At 38.6% G+C, this 20,178-nt stretch overlaps 2 protein-coding genes across 2 annotated transcripts in view; one reads left to right on the forward strand and one right to left on the reverse strand.

Annotated features, from left to right (window-relative positions):
* Positions 1 to 9,306, forward strand: part of golga1 (golgin A1) — a 31,248-nt gene extending 21,942 nt beyond the window's left edge. Inside the window, exons 22-23 of the mRNA XM_079827021.1 lie at positions 2,673 to 2,759; positions 7,827 to 9,306. Of these exons, the coding sequence (XP_079683147.1) occupies positions 2,673 to 2,759; positions 7,827 to 7,904 (165 nt within the window). The 3' untranslated portion in view covers positions 7,905 to 9,306. The remainder of the gene's footprint in view (positions 1 to 2,672; positions 2,760 to 7,826) is intronic.
* A 2,654-nt stretch (positions 9,307 to 11,960) lies between these two features.
* arpc5la (actin related protein 2/3 complex, subunit 5-like, a) lies at positions 11,961 to 18,272 on the reverse strand. Its single transcript, XM_079827124.1, has 4 exons — positions 17,894 to 18,272; positions 15,758 to 15,829; positions 12,635 to 12,811; positions 11,961 to 12,541 (listed from the first exon to the last, which is right to left on the reverse strand). Exons 1-4 carry the CDS (start codon positions 18,032 to 18,034, stop codon positions 12,479 to 12,481), a joined length of 453 nt encoding a protein of 150 aa, XP_079683250.1. The 5' UTR covers positions 18,035 to 18,272; the 3' UTR covers positions 11,961 to 12,478.
* Positions 18,273 to 20,178: the final 1,906 nt, after the last annotated feature.

A 20,178-nucleotide genomic window follows, 5' to 3' on the forward strand; every position in this document is an offset into this window, starting at 1 on the left:
AGGCCATCTTACCCAAATACATGTATATAATAAATGTATATAATTATCTCACCTAAATATTTGATCATGCAGTGCATTTTTGTTTTTAAAAACAAATTTTCAGGTATGTCTAACATTAGTATTGAGGTAAGAAATACTAAAGACATTTAATAAGAAATCAAATGTAAATTAATATTGGTCTTCCCTGAATAAATTCAATTACTTCCTTCCTATCCTTACACTTAAGGTTGCAAAAGTTAGTCATTCAAGAGCAGCGAGTGTCATAAAGGTTCATCAAGCAGCAGTTTATTCGACAGCTGTCACTTTAAGAGCGAACACGGATACATGCAGTTGCACAAACGTTCACTCGTCTCTCCAGACCGTGCGCGCGAGTGCTGAGCGGTTTGAACACTGGCAAGACTCAAAAATAAATGCAAATGATAAACTTTAGTGACGATGTGACACTAACTCGATTGTGCAAAATGGCAAATCCTGAGTCAACTGTGCAGCTCGATTTTAGTGCAGATGTGAAGCCATTTGAGCATTTTCAAAAGGGAGAGAGAGAGAGAGCGCACGCTGTGATTCACGCGCACTGTTTGTGAATTTACGTCCCACAGAAACTTTTCAAATGACTGCGTAAGTTATTTAATATAGAAATATGAATTGCACCTCACCTTCAGGATTATAATTATTTTACCCGCGCTGGAAAGAGAATGAGACGGTGTCGCTGCGTATCATGCCCTAGCTCTCACGGCAGGTGCGGGTTTATGTGTCGTCAGCATGCGATCGGTTCATGAGATCGGCCTTTTTGGAGACCGCCGATCAATCATCCCAAAGCGATTATCGGCCGATCGAGATCGGTTGCCGATCAATCGGAGCACCCCTAATTAAAATTTCAAAATTTAATTTTTTTTATTTTTATGTATAAGATGTACTGTCAGTTGCGTGTCTATTTGTACTGCATCCAAATTGCCCGTAAGGGATCTTAATAAAGCTTGACCATCCTTGACCCATGTCATCCAAGATGGTCATGTCTTTCTTTCGTCAGTCGAAAAGAAACTAAGGTTTTTGAGGAGAATATTCCAGGATTTTTCATGCATGACGTGACGTTCATCGCGTACTCCGGTTCAAAAAGGTAGCGTAGGGCGGAAAACTCGTTCTCAAAAATCGTCCGACATCGTTGTTTTACCCTTTTTTTTTTTGTAAAGGCCGTTTGACTTAGTCTTTGCAAGTTCACTGTGTAAACACTGGGTAGGTACTTCCGCCTTTCCAACGTGACTACTTAATACATTTTTAGAAAAAGACTGATCATTTCCCCTAGACAAGACCCTTATTCCTCGGCTGGGATCCCTTTGAAGCTGCATTGAAACTACAATTTGGACTTTCAACCCGTTGGTGTCCATTGAAATCCACCAAATGGAGAAAAATCCTGGAATGTTTTCCTCAAAAACCTTAATTTCTTTTCAACTGAATAAATAAAGACATGAACATCTTGGATGATATGAGGGTGAGTAAGGGTGCGTTCACAGTTGTAGTTCGGTTTGTTTGGTCCGGACCAAAAAACTAAAACAAAACATATAGTCCTGGTCCGCTTAGCGTTCACACTGGCATTTTTAACAACGAACCTAAAGTTACTGAACCAAAGGCATAGGGATACGGTTACAACCTGACTGGTCGGCTTTTATGACGTGTATTTCACAACAGAGTTTGCTTACCGAACATTCAAAACAATGCTGTGTGCTGGATTAAACACGATCATTTTATGCGTGTACAATACATATGGTTTTATTTTTACCAGCTGAGAACTCATGAAGAGCTCATAAAATGTTCAAAACATTGAAAACAGCACCAGGATTTCCTCCGTTGTATGCAGAAACGAAGATCTGCATATTGATGAGGCACTTTACCTCCTCGTTGCTCCACGTTTGCCCTCTACTCATTTTGGATACACCGATCTTTCCGCGTCGTCAAATCAGCTGACTTGTAGCGTCGCATCTTGTGACATCACGTCCTGTTTTTGGTTCGTTTACATGTCTTTGGTCCGTGTTGCGTTCATATATCAATCAAACCGCACCAGAGTTTGTTTGGAAGCGGACCGAGACCCATCTTTTTAGCGGTCTCGGTCCGCTTGTTTGGTGCACACCAGGGTTCGGATGGCAGCGTTCACATATGTTCAAATGAACCACACTAACCGAGTAATCGCACCAGGGTTCGTTTAAATCAAACCAAACATGACAAGTGTCCCTAAATGATCGGAAAATTTTGATTCTAAAGTGAACTAATCCTTTAAAAGAAGTTCAACTTTCAAAAAGTGTCTTTCTGAAGAGTCATGTGACACTGAAGACTGGAGTTATGGCTGCTGAAAATTCAGCTTTGCCATCAAATGAATAAATTAAATGTTAAAATATATTCAAATAGATGTTTAGAGAGCATAAGAGACTTCATTCAAAAACATTAAACATCCTACTGACCCTGAACTATTTTTAGTGTACAGTATATTCAATAATGTTTTGTTGCAGTGGCATTTGATTTGAAATGCAGTGTCCTATAAAAGTTTTTTTGGTCCATTTTTACCCTAATAATCCTCTTAATACAATCTGGTTGGTATGTGCATCAGTGATTTTCAATCTCCCGACTAGTGTACCTGTAAATGATGCTTGAATGAATGAGATGTTCCCTCTCTCTCTGTTCAGGCTTTCCAGCTCATCAGAGCCGTTGCAGTACTTCTGCATTTCACAAAAGATGAAGAGGACATGCTCAAACAGACACTGGAGTACAAGGTGTGTAAGAGAAACCAATCTTTAAGCAGGGCTCGACATTAACGCTTGTCCGGGATAAGTGGATTTTTTGAAGGGGCAAGTGAAAAAGAATTTACTACAAAAATAACTACGGAATCACCAAAGTGCAATAATGATTCTGCATTCAGTTAGTGTAAGTGGAGAGATCGACAGTGGATAATAATAACTGATGTTAACAAGGTTGTCCTGTTGAGGCTCGCGCAGCCTCTCGAGGAGAAAATCGAAAACAAATGAGCGCCGCTCATACAAAGAAACTCAGTTAACATGCATGGTTAAAATTGTGTAGTTTTTATATTTATAACATATGATACAGTTAAGCAACATCACACTAACAAGAGTGTTGTTTTCCTGAATACCATCGCAACTGAAAATGACGCTGATTTCATACGCCAGTTCCATAAAGTCACTTACATTTTTAAATGCAATATGGACTGTTTTTGTTCTATTTCAGCAGCGAAAATAGTTCCAAACTAAGATCACAACAGAAACGTAATGCATCTCAAAGCAACAGGGTGTTACTGAATGATTCAGCGTTTTGATTCAACCGATTCATTCAAAGATCCAACGACCTATTCGTAAACGACCGCCTAATTCTTGAATGAATCAGCCTTTTGAAAGAATCGACTCAATGACTCACTCATTAAGACGGTCACCTGCGCCCCCTACTGGCGGTTTATAGTTTCATCTTTCCAACATTTCTTATTTGTATATTCAAAAATATAAAAAATTATCTCATAGCATTATTTAATGCAGTTGTCATTTTTCAGTGTAACTAATTTAATTTGATTGGTAACAGCCTATTGTGTCTTATTCTAATTTAATTTATAGATCAAATTTAAAAATATAAAATGAAAGCTGAAGCATAGCCTATATTTAATATGATTATGGGAAAAGGCCCTTTATAAAAAGGTGAAAAGGTCACAAATATGCATATATAAATATGTCAAAGGTGACTGAACACTGGTGAGAATATTGCTTCAGAATAGATTATATTTACAAAAAAAATCCGGACAAGCTACACTTTTACTCGGACAAGTGAATGACAGATTTACTTGTCCGAAGGACAAGCATGTGAACAGGCTTAATGTTGTAGCGTGGTCCTACCAGACTCTCGTACATTTCATTTATACATAGAGTCTGGCCACTCTCCATTGACAAGCGTCTACTTCCTTGAAGGCGGGTTCTCTGTTGAAGTTTTAAACTATTGGATCTGCCAAGAGTCACTCTGGATCTGCCATAACCAATCGCTAACGTTTGGTCGTGACGTATGTCACGCGCCGTTCGCCTTTGATTCTCACATTAACTGTGCACACCACCTCAGTGTCAGTGATAAAACCTTGTGCATCCGGATTGTGATTTCACGGTGGAGAGGAGAGTTTTGTGATCGGAACGCGCTGCTCTCATGGTGCATATCTCGTGCAATCATAACATGATTGTATATGCTGTAAATAAAATGTCATATGCTTGGTATGATAAGAATAAATGCTGCCGTAAATAACAGCCCAATTCAAATGTTTACGTGCTTTTCTTCTTTTATTTTTTTGAGCGGTGATGAAATATTTTGCTCTTGTAAACACTTGCCAGCATTTAAAGAAATACAAGTCTAGAAATGCATCTAAACTACAGCTCACGCAACCGCACTGTGCTCTGCAGGGGTCTAAAAAGGATATAAACAGTGAATTTTGAAATGATATATTCGTGAAAACTCAGAGATGTGGATTCGGAGAGCAATTACATTACCACACAACCTTGGTGTTTTTCAAAAGCAGTCGGTAATTCAGCCTGGGGTTTTTTGCGGGTGGTGGGAGACGGACGGCTTCAGCAACTCATTCACCACTAACGGAGCGAGCTGAAAAATACTTTTCCCGGACCACAACATCATGGCCACCAACAAAACTGAAGTGATTGTTCTTGCTCCATGTAACGGAGTTCATTTGTTCAGGGAAGAAGGAAGCGGGAACCGGCGAACGTTTAACAACTTTTAATCAAATAATAAACACAAAATGAAAGTAAAAGCGGCAGCCCCTCACGGACGACTGCCGCGCACATACATAACAAAACGTAAACAAAACACAACTTAAAATCCAGGCCTGGTCCTCTCTCGTTTTCACCGGTGTCGCTCGTCCTTATATGCCTCCGTGCTCCCTTATGAGAGGACTCGAGACGGGTCTCATTCTCAATCACGCACACTGATCTCGCTCGCTCGTCCACCTCGCCACACTCCGGTTTTAACTTCTGGACATTCGTCAGCGGTGCCACACACTCGCATCTTTCACCGCCGCCATTACTGAACTACAACTCAAACTAGCGCACAACATCAACGTCATCGCTCTCAGCCACTCCCTCTGTTCGCTGATTGGACCAGTAAAAAATTGTTCGGGAGAAAACTGAAGCATACACAGCAGTCCCAGACGGAGTACTGAAGGAAAATGAAAACTGAGCGGAAGTACGTAGGAGGGCGGAGCTAGGCTATTAATGTCGAGCCCTGCTTTAAGTATGATGGAGGACGGTGCGTAGAAAGGTGCATTCTTTTCAACCCTCATCACACCCAGCAGCACTCTCCTCCGCACCCGTGAGCTAACTAGGCCGCTCTGCTAAGGGAGCTAACAATGTGGGTCAGGATATGTGGCTCAGCGCACCGAATCAAACCATTAGCACTCAGTGACACGGTCGGGAATAGCAGCTGGCAGGTATTTATAGCTCAACCCAGCAGCAGTGCTGGAGAGCAAGATCACTGCACATCGCTGTGCTACATTACACTCACACACTGAGGTGTGTGGACGATTTCTGGATTTTTTTTAATGTATACAGAAGTTTAACTTTTATTTGAAACAGGGTTATACATCAGTAGGGATGTACATATTATATATTTTTTTTTTGTTGACATTTTTGATCAATCCTTGATGAATAAAAGTATTTATTATTTCTTTAATAGAAAAATTGTATCGACCCCAATCTTTAAATGTTAGCATAAATGTTAACGTAAACGGTAAAAAAATGCATATATTAAATATTTTTCTGTAAAAGACATTTTCAAGCATTTTGTTATTTAATTAATTTAAAGCATTTTAAATTAAAGCATTTTCATGTTTGAAATTACATTTTATATTGTTTATTTAAAGTATTGTGAACTATTGTAGTGTTTATTTGTAGTATGAAATATCAATAATCATTTCTGGATGGATGGATCTGTCTATCTATCTATCTATCTATCTATCTATCTATCTATCTATCTATCTATCTATCTATCTATCTATCTATCTATCTATCTATCTATCTATCCATCCATCCATCCATCCCTCCATGTCTCTATCCATCCATCCATCCATATCTGTATCATCCATCCATGTATATCTATCTATCCATCCATCCATCCATATCTGTATCATCCATCCATGTATATCTATCTATCCATCCATCCATCCATATCTGTATCATCCATCCATGTATATCCATCCATCCATCCATGTCTCTTTCCATCCATCCATCCATCCATCCATGTCTCTATCCATCCATCCATCCATATCTGTATCATCCATCCATGTATATCTATCCATCCATCCATCCATCCATCCATGTCTCTTTCATCTGTCCGTCCATCCATCCATATCTTTATCCATCCATCCATGTCTCTATCCATCCATCCATGTTTCTTTCCATCCATCCATCCATCCATCCATCCATCCATGTCTCTAACCCTCCATCCATCCATCCATCCATGGCTCATCCATCCATCCATGTCTTTATCTATCTATTTATCCATCCATCCATGTCTATATCTATCCATCCATGTCTCTTTCATCTGTCCATACATCCATCCATGTCTTTATCCATCTCTCCATGTCTCTATCCATCTATCCATGTCTCTATCCATCCATCCATGTTTCTATCTATTCATGTCTCTATCTATCCATCCATCCATCCATATCTGTATCATCCATCCATCCATCCATCATCCACGTCTCTTTCCATCCATCCATGTCTCTTTCCATCCATCCATCCATCCATCCATATCTGTATCATCCATCCATGTATATCTATCCATCCATCCATCCATCCATGTCTCTTTCATCTGTCTGTCCGTCCATCCATCCATCCATCCATATCTTTATCCATCCATCCATGTCTCCATGTCTCTATCCATCCATCCATCCATGTTTCTTTCCATCCATCCATCCATCCATTTCTTTCATCCATCCATCAATGTCTCTATCCCTCCATCCATCCATCCATCCATCCATGTCTCTATCCCTCCATCCATCCATCCATCCATGGCTCATCCATCGGTCCATCCATCCATCCATGTCTTTATCTATCTATCTATCTAGCTATCTATCTATCTATCTATCTATCTATCTATCTATCTATCTATCTATCTATCTATCTATCTATCTATCTATCTATCTATCTATCTATCTATCTATCTATCTATCTATCCATCCATCAATGTCTATATCTATCCATCCATGTCTCTTTCATCTGTCCATACATCCATCCATGTCTATATCCATCTCTCCATGTCTCTATCCATCCATCCATGTCTCCATGTTTCTATCTATTCATGTCTCTATCCATCCACCCATCCATCCATCCATATCTGTATCATCCATCCATGTCTCTTATCTATCCATCCATCCATCATCCACGTCTCTTTTCATCCACGTCTCTTTCCATCCATCCATGTCTCTTTCCATCCATCCATCGTCCATGTCTCTATCTATCCATCCATCCATCCATATCTCTATCCCTCCATCCATCTATCCATGGCTCATCCATCCATCCATCCATCCCTCTATACATCCATCCATCCATGTCTTTCATCCATCCATCCATGTCTCTTTCGTCCGTCCATCCATCCATCCGTCCTCAAAGAAGCACTATTTGAGTCTACGGACCATCCATTCATCCAAATTCCTATAGCAGTTAATTCCTTATCACAACGTTCTGAAATGCATCCTGTTCACTGATAAAATGAGGTGGTCAGATTTTTGAATAGTGTGTTCAACGAAAGAAGCACTATTTGAGTCTAATGTTTTGTGTGTGTTTCAGATGTCGTGGTTTGGTTCCAAGCCCACACCCAAAGGTATCATACGGCCTTCCATCTCAGGAACCTCAAGTTGGAGCTGAGAGACAAAAACGTCTCTGAGACAAAGTGAAAGAGGGAACAGTGAATGATCTCAGTAGGAAACTACCGACGTCTGAAGGGAACGATTGCCGAACTCTGCAGTTTCAATCTCTGCCTCAGCAGTTCCTATGTAGCTCATGCCCTTTAAAGAATGGAACACAAAAACAACTCTGTCCATTTTTCACTCAAATATTGCAGGGACTAAAATCAAATGCTTTATGGACATTAACTTTCTGTGACCTGGGAGTTTTATCTTTTAAGTAATGGTTAAATGACATCCGTCTCAACGGTAGTTTCATCTGCTTTCAAAAAACTACAACCTTCAACTGTTGATCTTTCAACACAAAAATTCATATTTTTTACCAGTCTAAGCTTGAGCTGGTGTTCAATCATAACTTTCACTCATGAAGACAGTGATCATCTGCCCCTTTTCCTCCAGAACTGGACGTCAGTGAAAATCAGGAATGGGATGTCAAGACGTACTGTTGTGATTTTGAAAATGTGGAAGCATCTTACTTTAATCTGCCTTGTTTATGTGTAAATTACAATTACGTACATTCCATACAAGTATTTATATATGAATACCTGTATATAAGTAATAAGAGGATTTATAAATCAGTGGATACTTAAGTTATGTTTTTTTGGTCATCACACACATGCATTAGTCTCAATATTGTTCATGAGTGTGTATGAGATTCTTCACTGTGGGCTTGAAACTGTAATATAGAGGCATATATGCACAGACTGAGGAAACAAGCATGCATGCCTTATACTGAATGCTTCGATTGGACTTTGGTTTTGAGTGTATATTGAAGCATTTTGAGTACACTTGAAGCCTTGACGTTCTAGGCTAAAATACTATCAACTGCATTTATATTTCTCTGAGAACAAGTCAATAGAAACATCTTTCCATATTACCTGTGAAAACCAAGTCGTTTTCGGTCAGAGCCAGTGTTTTGCTGTCAGAACGATGTAATTTTGTGTGTTTTAACACTTTAAGGCCACATCAGCACTAAGGTTAACCACTCCAAATGACAGACTCTTCTGGTAAAATAGCTGGATGCTTAACATGCGTTTCCTGTTTTTAGAAAAAGAAACCCAAAGAATTTCTGTTTTATGCGAAGAGAATTTGCTGTGCTGTAAATGAAGGCTCATTGGAAAATGCAGATAAAATGCCCTGTGTGTGAACAGCTTCGGAATGAGATGGAAGATCCACAATGCACTTTTCTACAACTGTATTCATGTTTGTTTTGATGTTACGATACTGTAGGCATCACGCCAGTATCCATTGCCTCTGCTTTCAGCAAAATACCACTACATCCTTACTTTGGTTTCACTTCATGGTATGTCAGGAATATCAAAACTTGATAAAATTCAAATCTTTCTCAGTGATTTAGTCTCACCAGTGCTGACTTTTGTGTTTTTGTTCTAAGTGGATCTGAAAGTGATGAGACGAAGCCTTTCTGCATCATTTTAGAGCAGAACTAACAGATCAATGTTTATGAACATTAATATTCCGTTTCACTTGAGAGATTATAGATCAGAACTACACACTGCAGCTAAATTCATGTCAATTCACCTTTTAGTGCTTAATCCCATTCTATACACGAGTTCAGCCATTCACGGGAGTGACAACTGGATTCTACAACCAAATTAAACAAATATTCTATGCATTGTGCACACCAAATGGAACAGCTACTTATTGAAAAGGGGTATGAGCCTTTACTTAGGGTATGTTTACACGTCAATGATGTACTAAAACATTAAAAATGTTTTGCGTACAGACGACAAAGTTGTCAACACAATCCCTTCACATGGATCAGTAAAAATGACTAAAAACGCTGTATTGCCAGGCCACTAGTTGGTGATGTCGCTTTGTAAAGAAACACTTGCGCGCCGACAGACGCGCAATGCGTTTTCACAAGTATGCATTTTTGTATTTTACACAGAGACTATAACGGTATCGCTTTCTAAAACTTGCACGACACCGTTTTCAACTAAAAACAGATAACTTGTGTTATCCAAAGAGGTTCATTCTCGTGTTACGTAGCACGTTTAAGCTTCCTCAAGAACCAATGAGGTTCATTCTCGTGTTAGGCAGCACGTTTGAGCTTCCTCAAGAACCAATGAGGTTCATTCTCGTGTTAGGCAGCACATTTAAACTTCAGCAAGAACCAATGAGGTTAATTCTCGTGTTACGCAGCACGTTTGAGCTTCCTCAAGAACCAATGAGGTTCATTCTCATGTCACGCAGCACGTTTGAGCTTCCTCAAGAACCAATGAGGTTCATTCTCATGTCACGCAGCACGTTTGAGCTTCCTCAAGAACCAATGAGGTTCATTCTCATGTTACGCAGCACGTTTGAGCTTCCTCAAGAACCAATGAGGTTCGTTCTCATGTTACGCAGCACGTTTGAGCTTCCTCAAGAACCAATGAGGTTCATTCTCATGTTACGAAGCACGTTTGAGCTGCAAAAACCACTGAGGATCAATCTCGTTACGCAGCACGTTTGAGCTTCCTCAAGAACCAATGAGGTTCATTCTCATGTTACGCAGCACGTTTGAGCTTCCTCAAGAACCAATGAGGTTCATTCTCATGTTACGCAGCACGTTTGAGCTTCCTCAAGAACTAATGAGGTTCATTCTCATGTTACGCAGCACGTTTGAGCTTCCTCAAGAACCAATGAGGTTCATTCTCATGTTACGAAGCACGTTTGAGCTGCAAAAACCACTGAGGTTCATTTTCATGTTCCACGGCAGGTTTGAGCTTCATCAAGAACCAATGAGGTTAATTTTCGTGTTACGCAGCATGTTTGAGCTTCAACAAGAACCTATGAGGTTCATTCTCGTGTTACGCAGCATGTTTGAGCTTCCTCAAGAACCAATGAGGTTCATTTTCGTGTTACGCGGCACGTTTGAGCCTCAACAAGAACCAATGAGGTTCATTCTCGTGTTACGCAGCACGTTTGAGCTTCCTCAAGAACCAATGAGGTTCATTCTCATGTTACGCAGCACATTTGAGCTTACGCAAGAACCAATGAGGTTAATTTTCGTGTTACGCAGCACGTTTAAGCTTCCACAAGAACCAATGATGTTCATTCTTGTGTTACGCAGCACGTTTTAGCTTCGGCAAAAACCAATGTGGTTAATTTTCATGTTACGCGGCACATTTGAGCTTCCTCAAGAACCAATGAGGTTCATTCTCATGTTACGCAGCACGTTTGAGCTTCGGCAAAAACCAATGAGGTTCATTTTCGTGTTACGCGGCACATTTGAGCTTCCTCAAGAACCAATGAGGTTAAGTCTCGTGTTACGCAGCACGTTTGAGTTTTAGGCAAAAACCAATGAGGTTCATTTTCGTGTTACGCAGCACGTTTGAGCTTCCACAAGAACCAAGGAGGTTCATTCTTGTGTGTTACACAGCACGTTTAAGCTTCAGCAAGAACCAATGAGATTCACTCTTGCACATTTGAGCTTTGGCAAAAACCAATGAGGTTAATTTTCATGTTACTCTGCACGTTTGAACTTCTGCAAAAACCAATGAGGTTTGTTCTCGTGCGTCAAGCAGGTTTTGTTGAGCTTCTGTTTATGTTCACTGATCAATGTTTATATGTGAATAAAAGCCTAAATTTTATCTGTTCATGATATAAAGCAATTTAGTCTCTTCAGAACGTTTGGACTAAACCGCTTAATTCATGTGGATTAGTTTTACAATGTCTTTATGAACCTTTTCAAGCAACAAATTGTCATTTGCGTAGTGGTCTATGGAGGGACAGAAATCTCTCAGACTTCAACAAAAAGATCTTCCTTTGTGTTCTGAAGATGAACAAAAGTCTTGTGGGTTGGAATGACATGAGGGTGAATAAATAATGGCAGAATTTTCATTTTTGGGTGAACTAACCCTTTAAGTGTAAAGTTATATCCATAAAATAAGAAACCAGACCTGACTGATATGCATCTTAGGACAGAATGTCCCTGAGTAGTATATCAGATATGTAATAACCAAATAGTCAGATAATAAAAAGAAATACACTCTTAATGTTCTTTATTGCACCAGGCACTTCACAATAACCCTCCCGACCCAACGCCACACTACGAATTGACCCATAAATCCACCACCTAAATACTATATATTAAACATCATCCTCTTTCTGTACAATAAGAAAAACTGAAAATTGGAACTAAAGAAATGTGAACTACACATCCGAATGCCAACTAAGTAAAACGAGCAAATACAACTTTCATATTCGTCACAGTATTTAATGCCCTGAAACTGCTGCTCAAGGCTTATACAGCAAAGTCTCCTCATGAGACTCATTGTCCTTCTGTCGCAGTTCACAGACTGTCACAACCGCTCTACTTCATTAGCCGAGAATCGTGTCTTCCATAATAACATATTCAAGAATCAATAATTTACATTAAATATCATACAATATCTCTGTTTTTGAGTGAAACAATCGCTTGGCCTTGAGTGGTTTTCCCCCAGATAAGGTTGAGTTGTGAGAGAGGAAGTTGTCCACGTCTTAGAAAGAGAAGCAAATCCCGTGGCTGGTTATCTCTCTATTTCTTTCAGCTTCTCAGACAGATTTTCTCGCAGTCAGCACCCGTACGATGGACCCCAGACCCCCTACAGCGAAAGCCTGAGTGAGAATATGAAGACAAAAATAGAAACAGACATGTGAGATGAAAAAAAGGCTTCAAAAAAGATCAAACCTCTTTATTCCAAGACCGACCTTTTCATGCCACTGGAGCAGGATGGCACTGCTGTTGTCTGAGGGCTTCTCGAAACCTCTGTAGATGTACTTCATCAGCAGGTCTACTCCGTTCTTGTCCAGAGATTTCACTGCCGGCTCAATATCGCTGCTCTTGAATGCAGTCAGCACTCGTAACACTGCCGCCAGGGCCCGCTCCTGAGAGAGGAGGTGGACGGAGCAAAAGAAACAAGTTTAGGTGGTGTAAAAAGACCACTTGGACCGTTTAAATGCCTAACTAGAAGGGTTGCAAAATTCGAATGTATGGGAATTAACGAGAATAAACTAGACAATTGCAAGTTAACTTATACCAGGGAACATAAATGTAGTTGGAAAAAAAACATCTTAGTTAAAACAACCAGATTTGAAGGTGCACTGTGTAAATTTTAGTGGCATCTAGCGGTGAGGTTGCGAATTGCAACCACCCACCGCTCACCCCTCCCTTTCAAATCACATAGAGAAGCTACGGTGGCCGACACAGGACAAAGATGATGTCGTCTGAAGCAGCAGAGAGTAGCTAGCGCTCTGTGGAGCAGTTTGTCCGTTTAGGGCAGGGGTGTCCAAACTCGGTCCTGGAGGGCCACTGTCCTGCAGAGTTTAGCTCTTACTTGCCTCAACACCTGTCTGGAAGTTTCTAGTATAACTAATAAGACCTTGATTAGCTGGTTCAGGTGTGTTTAATTGGGGTTGGAGCTAAACTTTGCAGGACAGTGGCCCTCCAGGATCAGGATTGGACACCCCTGGTTTAGGGCTACTGTAGAAACATGATGGAGCAAAATGCTGATTTCACTGTAAGGGGACCCGTGGTGTATGTAGATAGAAACGGCTCATTCTAAGGTCATAAAAACATAACTATGTTTTCAGTGGTGTGTAAAGACCTTACATAATGAAACGTTATGCATATTATATAGCATTTCTATCAAAAGATCCTCATAAATATTACACACTGCACCTTTTAATGCAAATTCAGTTGAATTTCTACCCACCACATTTTCTGTTCCTCAATCTCATGCACACAGCACTACTTTCTGCTTTCATTTTTATTTTATTCAACATTCACACTTTTTTGTTGTTCAATGAAATAATCATTTAACTCTTTCCCCGACAATGTTTTTGTTTTTTGCCAGCATTTTTGGTAATTTTCACAAAAATGTAATGGCCCCCAGAATATTTTGTTGTGTGTATATCTGAACATAACATAAACATAACATAAAAAAACAGACTCTTTTTAATCTAGCTTCATGCATTCTTTTATCAAAACTCGAATGTAGGTAAGTTTAATTAAAAAAAAGAAAACGCATATCAAAGACTACATCCAGATCGGATTCAGAACGATGATCAAACACAGATGGAGTAGATGGAGTCCATCAACAACCCCAAAGCTTCACAGTCCTATAGCACTTCCTGCATTGACATTTCACTCTGTAACATTCGGCCGTTATGATTTATATGCAGTTTAATGTTGATGACCACATTATTTTTCATATGCACCTGCTTACATATGAGATTGCTTGTTTCTGCTTCTTCTTTCCTGTGTTTTGGTCTGGAGATACTGTACTTGTTCATAGGGATGGGTGGTGTATCGAGTTTGTACAATATATCGATATATTTTTTAGATGCGATACGGAAAGAGGAAATGCCATTTATATCGATATACAGTAGATTGATACGAACGCATCTGAAATATAGCTGAGTAGCCTACGCAGAGTGAGCGGATGCATTTAGACATGTTCAGACACACATTCATTTAATTTAATTTTACAAAATATATATATTTTTGATTTTGAGAGGGCCAGCAGAGAAGGCCCTGATGGCCCTGACAGCCCACCACTGGGTCTAGCTAGCCTCTGTTTTGTTTGACAAACTTCGAACGTCAACAAGAAGTTACTCCACCCAGGATTGCTTGGAGCACCTTTAACTAATGAACCTTATTGTAAAGTGTTACCTCTTCGACAATGAGCTGCCTCTTGAAATTTTACATATTGCTACTCCAGCATCTTTTTTCTTTTTCTCTGCATCACTTTGTTTACTTGTTGTAGCTTACACATGTTGGGGGTACAAAACAGACACCATCACAGTTAAAAAAGCACCATCAGAGGAGCAGAAATTAAAAAAAAAAAAAAAAAAATAGTGAGGTGCTTACTATGGTAGTAAATGGGTCCAATTTTTGGAGGATTTAAAGGCAGGAATGTGAAGCTTATAATTTTGTAACAGCACATTAATTCTGTTAAAACTTGTGAGCAGAAAAAAAATGTTGAGCCATACAACTGTTCAATTGTGTTATAGTCATTTTAGGCATTACATTATCAGGGCAACAAAGTTGTAAAATTGGATATAACATTATACAGAAAAAGTTGGCAAGCAATTGTTTTTCACACCAAAAACATGTAGACACGTACTGTTTACATCTTGCCTCATAAATGCCTCAGTGTAGGCTATCAGTACTGTGATTGACGTGACCAATAAAATCTTACAAATCGGCTGCAGGCAGGGTGGAGTTTCCGCTGAACTGGTTTGGGGAAACAAATAATAATAATAATTCACGCTGTCAAATGAGCTTAACTTATACTGAACCTGGAATATTCCTTTAAACCATCCAGAGGACTGACTTTCACACCCCTCGAGGTAAAAGAACAGAACATTTAAGGCACACAGTGATGTCATCGTCGTCACAACCCATTGTGCACAAATAGCCCCCCTAACAGAACAGTGCATCCAAAAATCACATACGGTCCCGAGTAGGTATTACATTTGAATTTACTTCACGACTGTAAAATATACATCATCTATATAGTATGAAAATATAGGTAGTATGAATGAAATTCAGACGCATTACATCCGCCATGTTGTTACTGTCAAGTCATAAATCATCATAGCCATTCATAAATCCTCTCCCAAGGCCTCATGGGATAGTAGTGTCCAACGAACGCGCACTTCAAAATCTCAGCAGAAGTAGTAGTACTTTTAAATGCTATGTATTGGCACATACTACTCTTTTGGTGTACCATTTTTCTCATTCTATATAGTAGGGAAGTATTCGATTTTGGACACTGACAGTCTTCTTGAACATCTGAAAGTGATAGATCGAACAGAACTGGCTCTTACTTTCACTGCTGGATTCTTGGAGTTGATCGGTGGATTCCTCAAGGCGATGTGAAATGCTGTCATCATGTCCCCTGTGCATCACAGTTAGTTAAGAAAAGCTGATCAACCATTCAGTCACTCTCAAAGAACCCTGAAGAGCATTCCTTAGACAAGGTAAATCTTATTTTCGTGTGGTTGAAGGTTTTTTTTTTTTTTTTTTTGATGAGTATTAGAAAAATTTACAGAGAAGCTGGTGTTCAGAAGTTGGTGTTGATCTCACTGGCTAATCATGACTTGTGTTTAAATCTGAGGTTAAAATATGTTGATTTTAAAACACTTTCTTCTATCGCAGTTCAATATTCAGAGACAACTATAAATAAATCATTTCTGGGTTGATTTCACAGAAAGATGTAAACTCTCTCGGTTTCTCTGTGGTGTATAAATACGTCATTCTGTTTATAAAAACAGCATTCTGACCATCCCGACACTGACTCAAAGTACCACCCCAAACTTGCCCCATCTAAAATAATCAATTGAAAGCACGTAACCGGCTGCCAAGGCAAACCTTTAAACACTATTATAGTCCATATGCTGATGACATGAACATGCAAATCATGTCTTCAATTTATTAGTGAGGGTAAAGGAGGCCAGTGTCAGACTCAGACCTCTTTAAAGCTCCTACAGTCTAAAAATGCACCAAAAATGGATCATTCCAGTCACAAATGCTGATGACCTGATTAAATAAATGACATCACGCACAGTTGGAGGGAAAAAGAGGGGGGAGATTTTTTTTCTCAGAAACTAAATAACTGTTTACTTTCTAATTTGGCAACTCTTGGTGTGTCATTTAAAAACACATCCCTAACACAACGTCAAACCTACATGACTTTGTCATATTCAAGGTTATTCAAAGTTGAATGGAAAAAAAAAATGAATGTGATTAGAAAAACTGAAACAAACATTTTAAAAGAACCAAAAGTAATGGCAGTGTGTTAAAAAGAGTGTATTAATTATGCTCAGTAGCAATGAATATTAAACCTAAAAATAATACATAAGATAATTTATAATTGATTAGGGGTGTAACAAAATATCCTGTCACAATATATCACAATACAAAAATGCAACATGTATCGTGGATAGTGACAGTCTGTATTGTGTATAGTTCACCCAAAATGAAAATACCTGTGAGAAATTTTTAGTTTTAGTGTCAGTACTACATTGAACTATGTATAATGTTGACTATAAATGTATAATAAATGCAATGTGGGAAAATGTGTGGGCCTTGATAATGCCAAATGTCTTATGTCACCAGTAAAAAGTGGCCTAAATTATTTTTAGTAAATATAGTCAGTGACAGTATATCAGAGTGCAAGCATATTCCTCTAAAATAAGTATTTTCAGCTTCAGAATTATTAATATTTTTATTAATGTGTCACCATTGTCCTGTGCATTGGGTTACCAACACCAACTCCAAGCCTATTCATTTGCACCCCCAATGTAATACCAAATTAAGCATTTTAATCAACAGTAAATTTTTTGTTAACCTTTCACCATATGTCTTGGAGTATCGCAATAATATTGTATCGTGATATGTATCGAATCATGACGTGAGGATATCGTTACACCCCTATAATTGATATATCAGCTAAAAACTAACAAAACTAATATGACAATAATTAAACTGAAGCTGGAAAAAAACTATAATAAATTAGAAATACAAATGCAAATCAAATAGAAATAAACCCTAAATAAATCGCTATAATAAATTAATAAAATATTAGCCTAAGTAATCAGCATTCAGCACCAGCAATAACTCCACAAAATAACCTGTTACTTCAAATACAAAAACACAACATCAATCATTTTGAATAAAGATAAAATCGTCCCACATTCCTTGTTCAACGATTTGACAGGTTCATAAATATTAACATTGGTCTCAAAAGGCAGTGAGCTGCCCACCTAGACACTGGACAGCATTTCTGGACACTATATGCCTTTACTGGTGTAAATAATGTATGAGCTACATCTAAACTAGGACGAGGTTGTTTTCTGGGTGCCCTTAAGAGAGATTAACTTTTTCCCTGCATGTTTTCTAGCGATAATAAATATGTATAATCGATGATAACAGTGAACGGAGCATCGCTGATGTGAAGGATATTGTCTGATGAGATCGTCCACCTCGCACGCGTCCGGTCCCTGCTGCTCGCCCGCCTCGTCCTGGTCGTCCACGAATTTATTCTCGTCGTATTCATCGATGTCGACTCCCCGGAATCGTGAGGACAGGGTGTTTTTCGCCATGAGGAGGAGCAGCTTCAATCAATCATGCGCGCCCGGGAATGTGCGGTAACGGACAGGTCTGCAGCTGCACGGATGCGCGCGCGTCTCCGCTTCCCTCAGTGACAGTGACAGTGCAGAGAGCCAAAGGCACGGAGCGCCGTTAATGGGTTCATCTGTCAACAGGAAGGTGCGGCTGTTACCTCTCCCCCAGCGAGAGCATCTCCTCCACGCATTCCTGCAGAGCGGACAAAAATCCCGACTGGAGCGGAAACGGAATTGCACACCATGGTCACGCCGTGACACGGTGTTTCCGTTTCCTGTGAGGCAACGATGGAACTCAAATGTATGCATATTAATCGATATTAATATTGACTGCAACATAAACAACACCAAGAGAAATGTTCATTCGTTATCAATGAACATTGTCACTTTATTTATTTACCATCATATATGCTCTAATATCATTTTTTGTTTTTATTTTATGCATACAACCCTTCCAATAACTGTAGCCTATATTATGCATTTTATATCCAATGGCTATTTTAATAATTATATGGCTTTTCCCAGTTGTAAGCTGTGTACGAATTCCTCTTTTAGCTCTCAATCCAAAACATTCTCTTTCTTTCTTTCTTTCTTTCTTTCTTTCTTTCTTTCTTTCTTTCTTTCTTTCTTTCTTTCTTTCTTTCTTTCTTTCTTATAAATAAATAGGCCTAATAATAATAATTATCATAATCCTAATAATAGCATATGCTCTAATATCCTTTTTGTTTTTATTTTATATACAACTTATACACAGCTAATAATAATAATAATAATAATAATAATAACTGTACAACATGCCTTTTATAATTATATGACTTCTCCCAGTATTTTTCTCTTTATAAAATATATTTGCATGCTGAGCAGCAAATCACTATATTATATGATTTCCGAAGAGTCATGTCGCAGAAATAAATTACATTTTTAAATATTCAAACGGAAAACAGCTCTTTTACATTGTAATAATATTTCAAAATATTACTACTGCTGTATTTGTTTTATCAAAGAAATGCTAGTGAGCATGAGGAATTCTTTAAAACATTTAAAAATGATTTATAAATGTATTATTCCACACTTTTGACCAGTAGTGTTTATAGCATATTTTCATAAAACAATAAAAAAAAATATTTTGAAATGTTCTGGTGAAATGTGAAATTTATTTTTGTTATTGACATTTCCTATCTGATGAACCTATATATATCATCTCCCAAGGTGTTTGGAAATATGAATATGAACTGTTATAAAGTCTGTGGAATTGGTGACAAATACTCAAACAGTAGAGCGTGGCGCTAGCAACGCCAAGGTCATGGGTTCGATTCCCGGGGAAAGCAAGAAATGACAAAAATGTAAAATATGTACCTTGAATCCAATGTAAGTCGCTTTGGATAAAAGCGTCTGCCAAATGCATAAATGTAAATCTAAAAGTGTACTTGACAGATTTGGGGGAAAGGAAAGGTAGAAATTAGATTAAATAGTCTATACAATTATTGTATCTACGTAGCTTTCGATTACAGTTTTCCACAGGTCACTGAAGTTTAGGCAAGGCAAGTTTATTTGTATAGTACATTTCATACACAGTGGCAATGCAAAGTGTTTTACACAGAAATGAAGTTAAAATAGTCATAAGTGAATAAAATAAAAAATATATATAGTATAACAGTTATAATAGGATTTAAAAGAGAATAAAAAATAAAGATGAAATCCCCTATCTGGGGTGGAAGAAAATGGAGAGTTTAATTAAAAAATATTTGTCAGGTAACTGTGTTTAAAGGGATAGTTCACCCATAAATGAAAATTCTGTCATCATTCACTCATTCTCAAGTTGTTCCAAATCTGTATACATTTCTTTCTTCTGCTAAACACAAAAGAAGATATTTTGAAGAATGCTGGTAACCAGTTGACGGCACCCATTAACTCCCATAGTATTTTTTTCCTACTATGGAAGTCAATGGGTGCCATCAACTGTCTGGTTAGCATTCTTCAAAATATCTTCTTTTGTGTTCAGCAGAAGAATGCAGGTTTGGAAAAACTTGAGGGTGAGTAAAGATGATAAAATGTTGATATTTGGGTGAGCTATCCTTTTAAGAGCGGAGCTTGTCAAAGCTTCCTGGCCAACAGCAGAAAGT

Source organism: Gobio gobio, assembly GCF_949357685.1.
Source record: "Gobio gobio genome assembly, chromosome: 10".
Taxonomy (NCBI): domain Eukaryota; kingdom Metazoa; phylum Chordata; class Actinopteri; order Cypriniformes; family Gobionidae; genus Gobio; species Gobio gobio.

Excerpts from the sequence above, each read along its gene's own strand:
- arpc5la (XM_079827124.1), bottom strand. The coding sequence starts at position 18,034 with ATGGCGAAAAACACCCTGTCCTCACGATTCCGGGGAGTCGACATCGAT. Across the intron at positions 15,830-17,893 it reads TGGACGATCTCATCAGACAA|GGGGACATGATGACAGCATT; the intron begins TATCCTTCACAT and ends CTGTGATGCACA. Across the intron at positions 12,812-15,757 it reads CCAAGAATCCAGCAGTGAAA|GAGCGGGCCCTGGCGGCAGT; the intron begins GTAAGAGCCAGT and ends CTCCTCTCTCAG.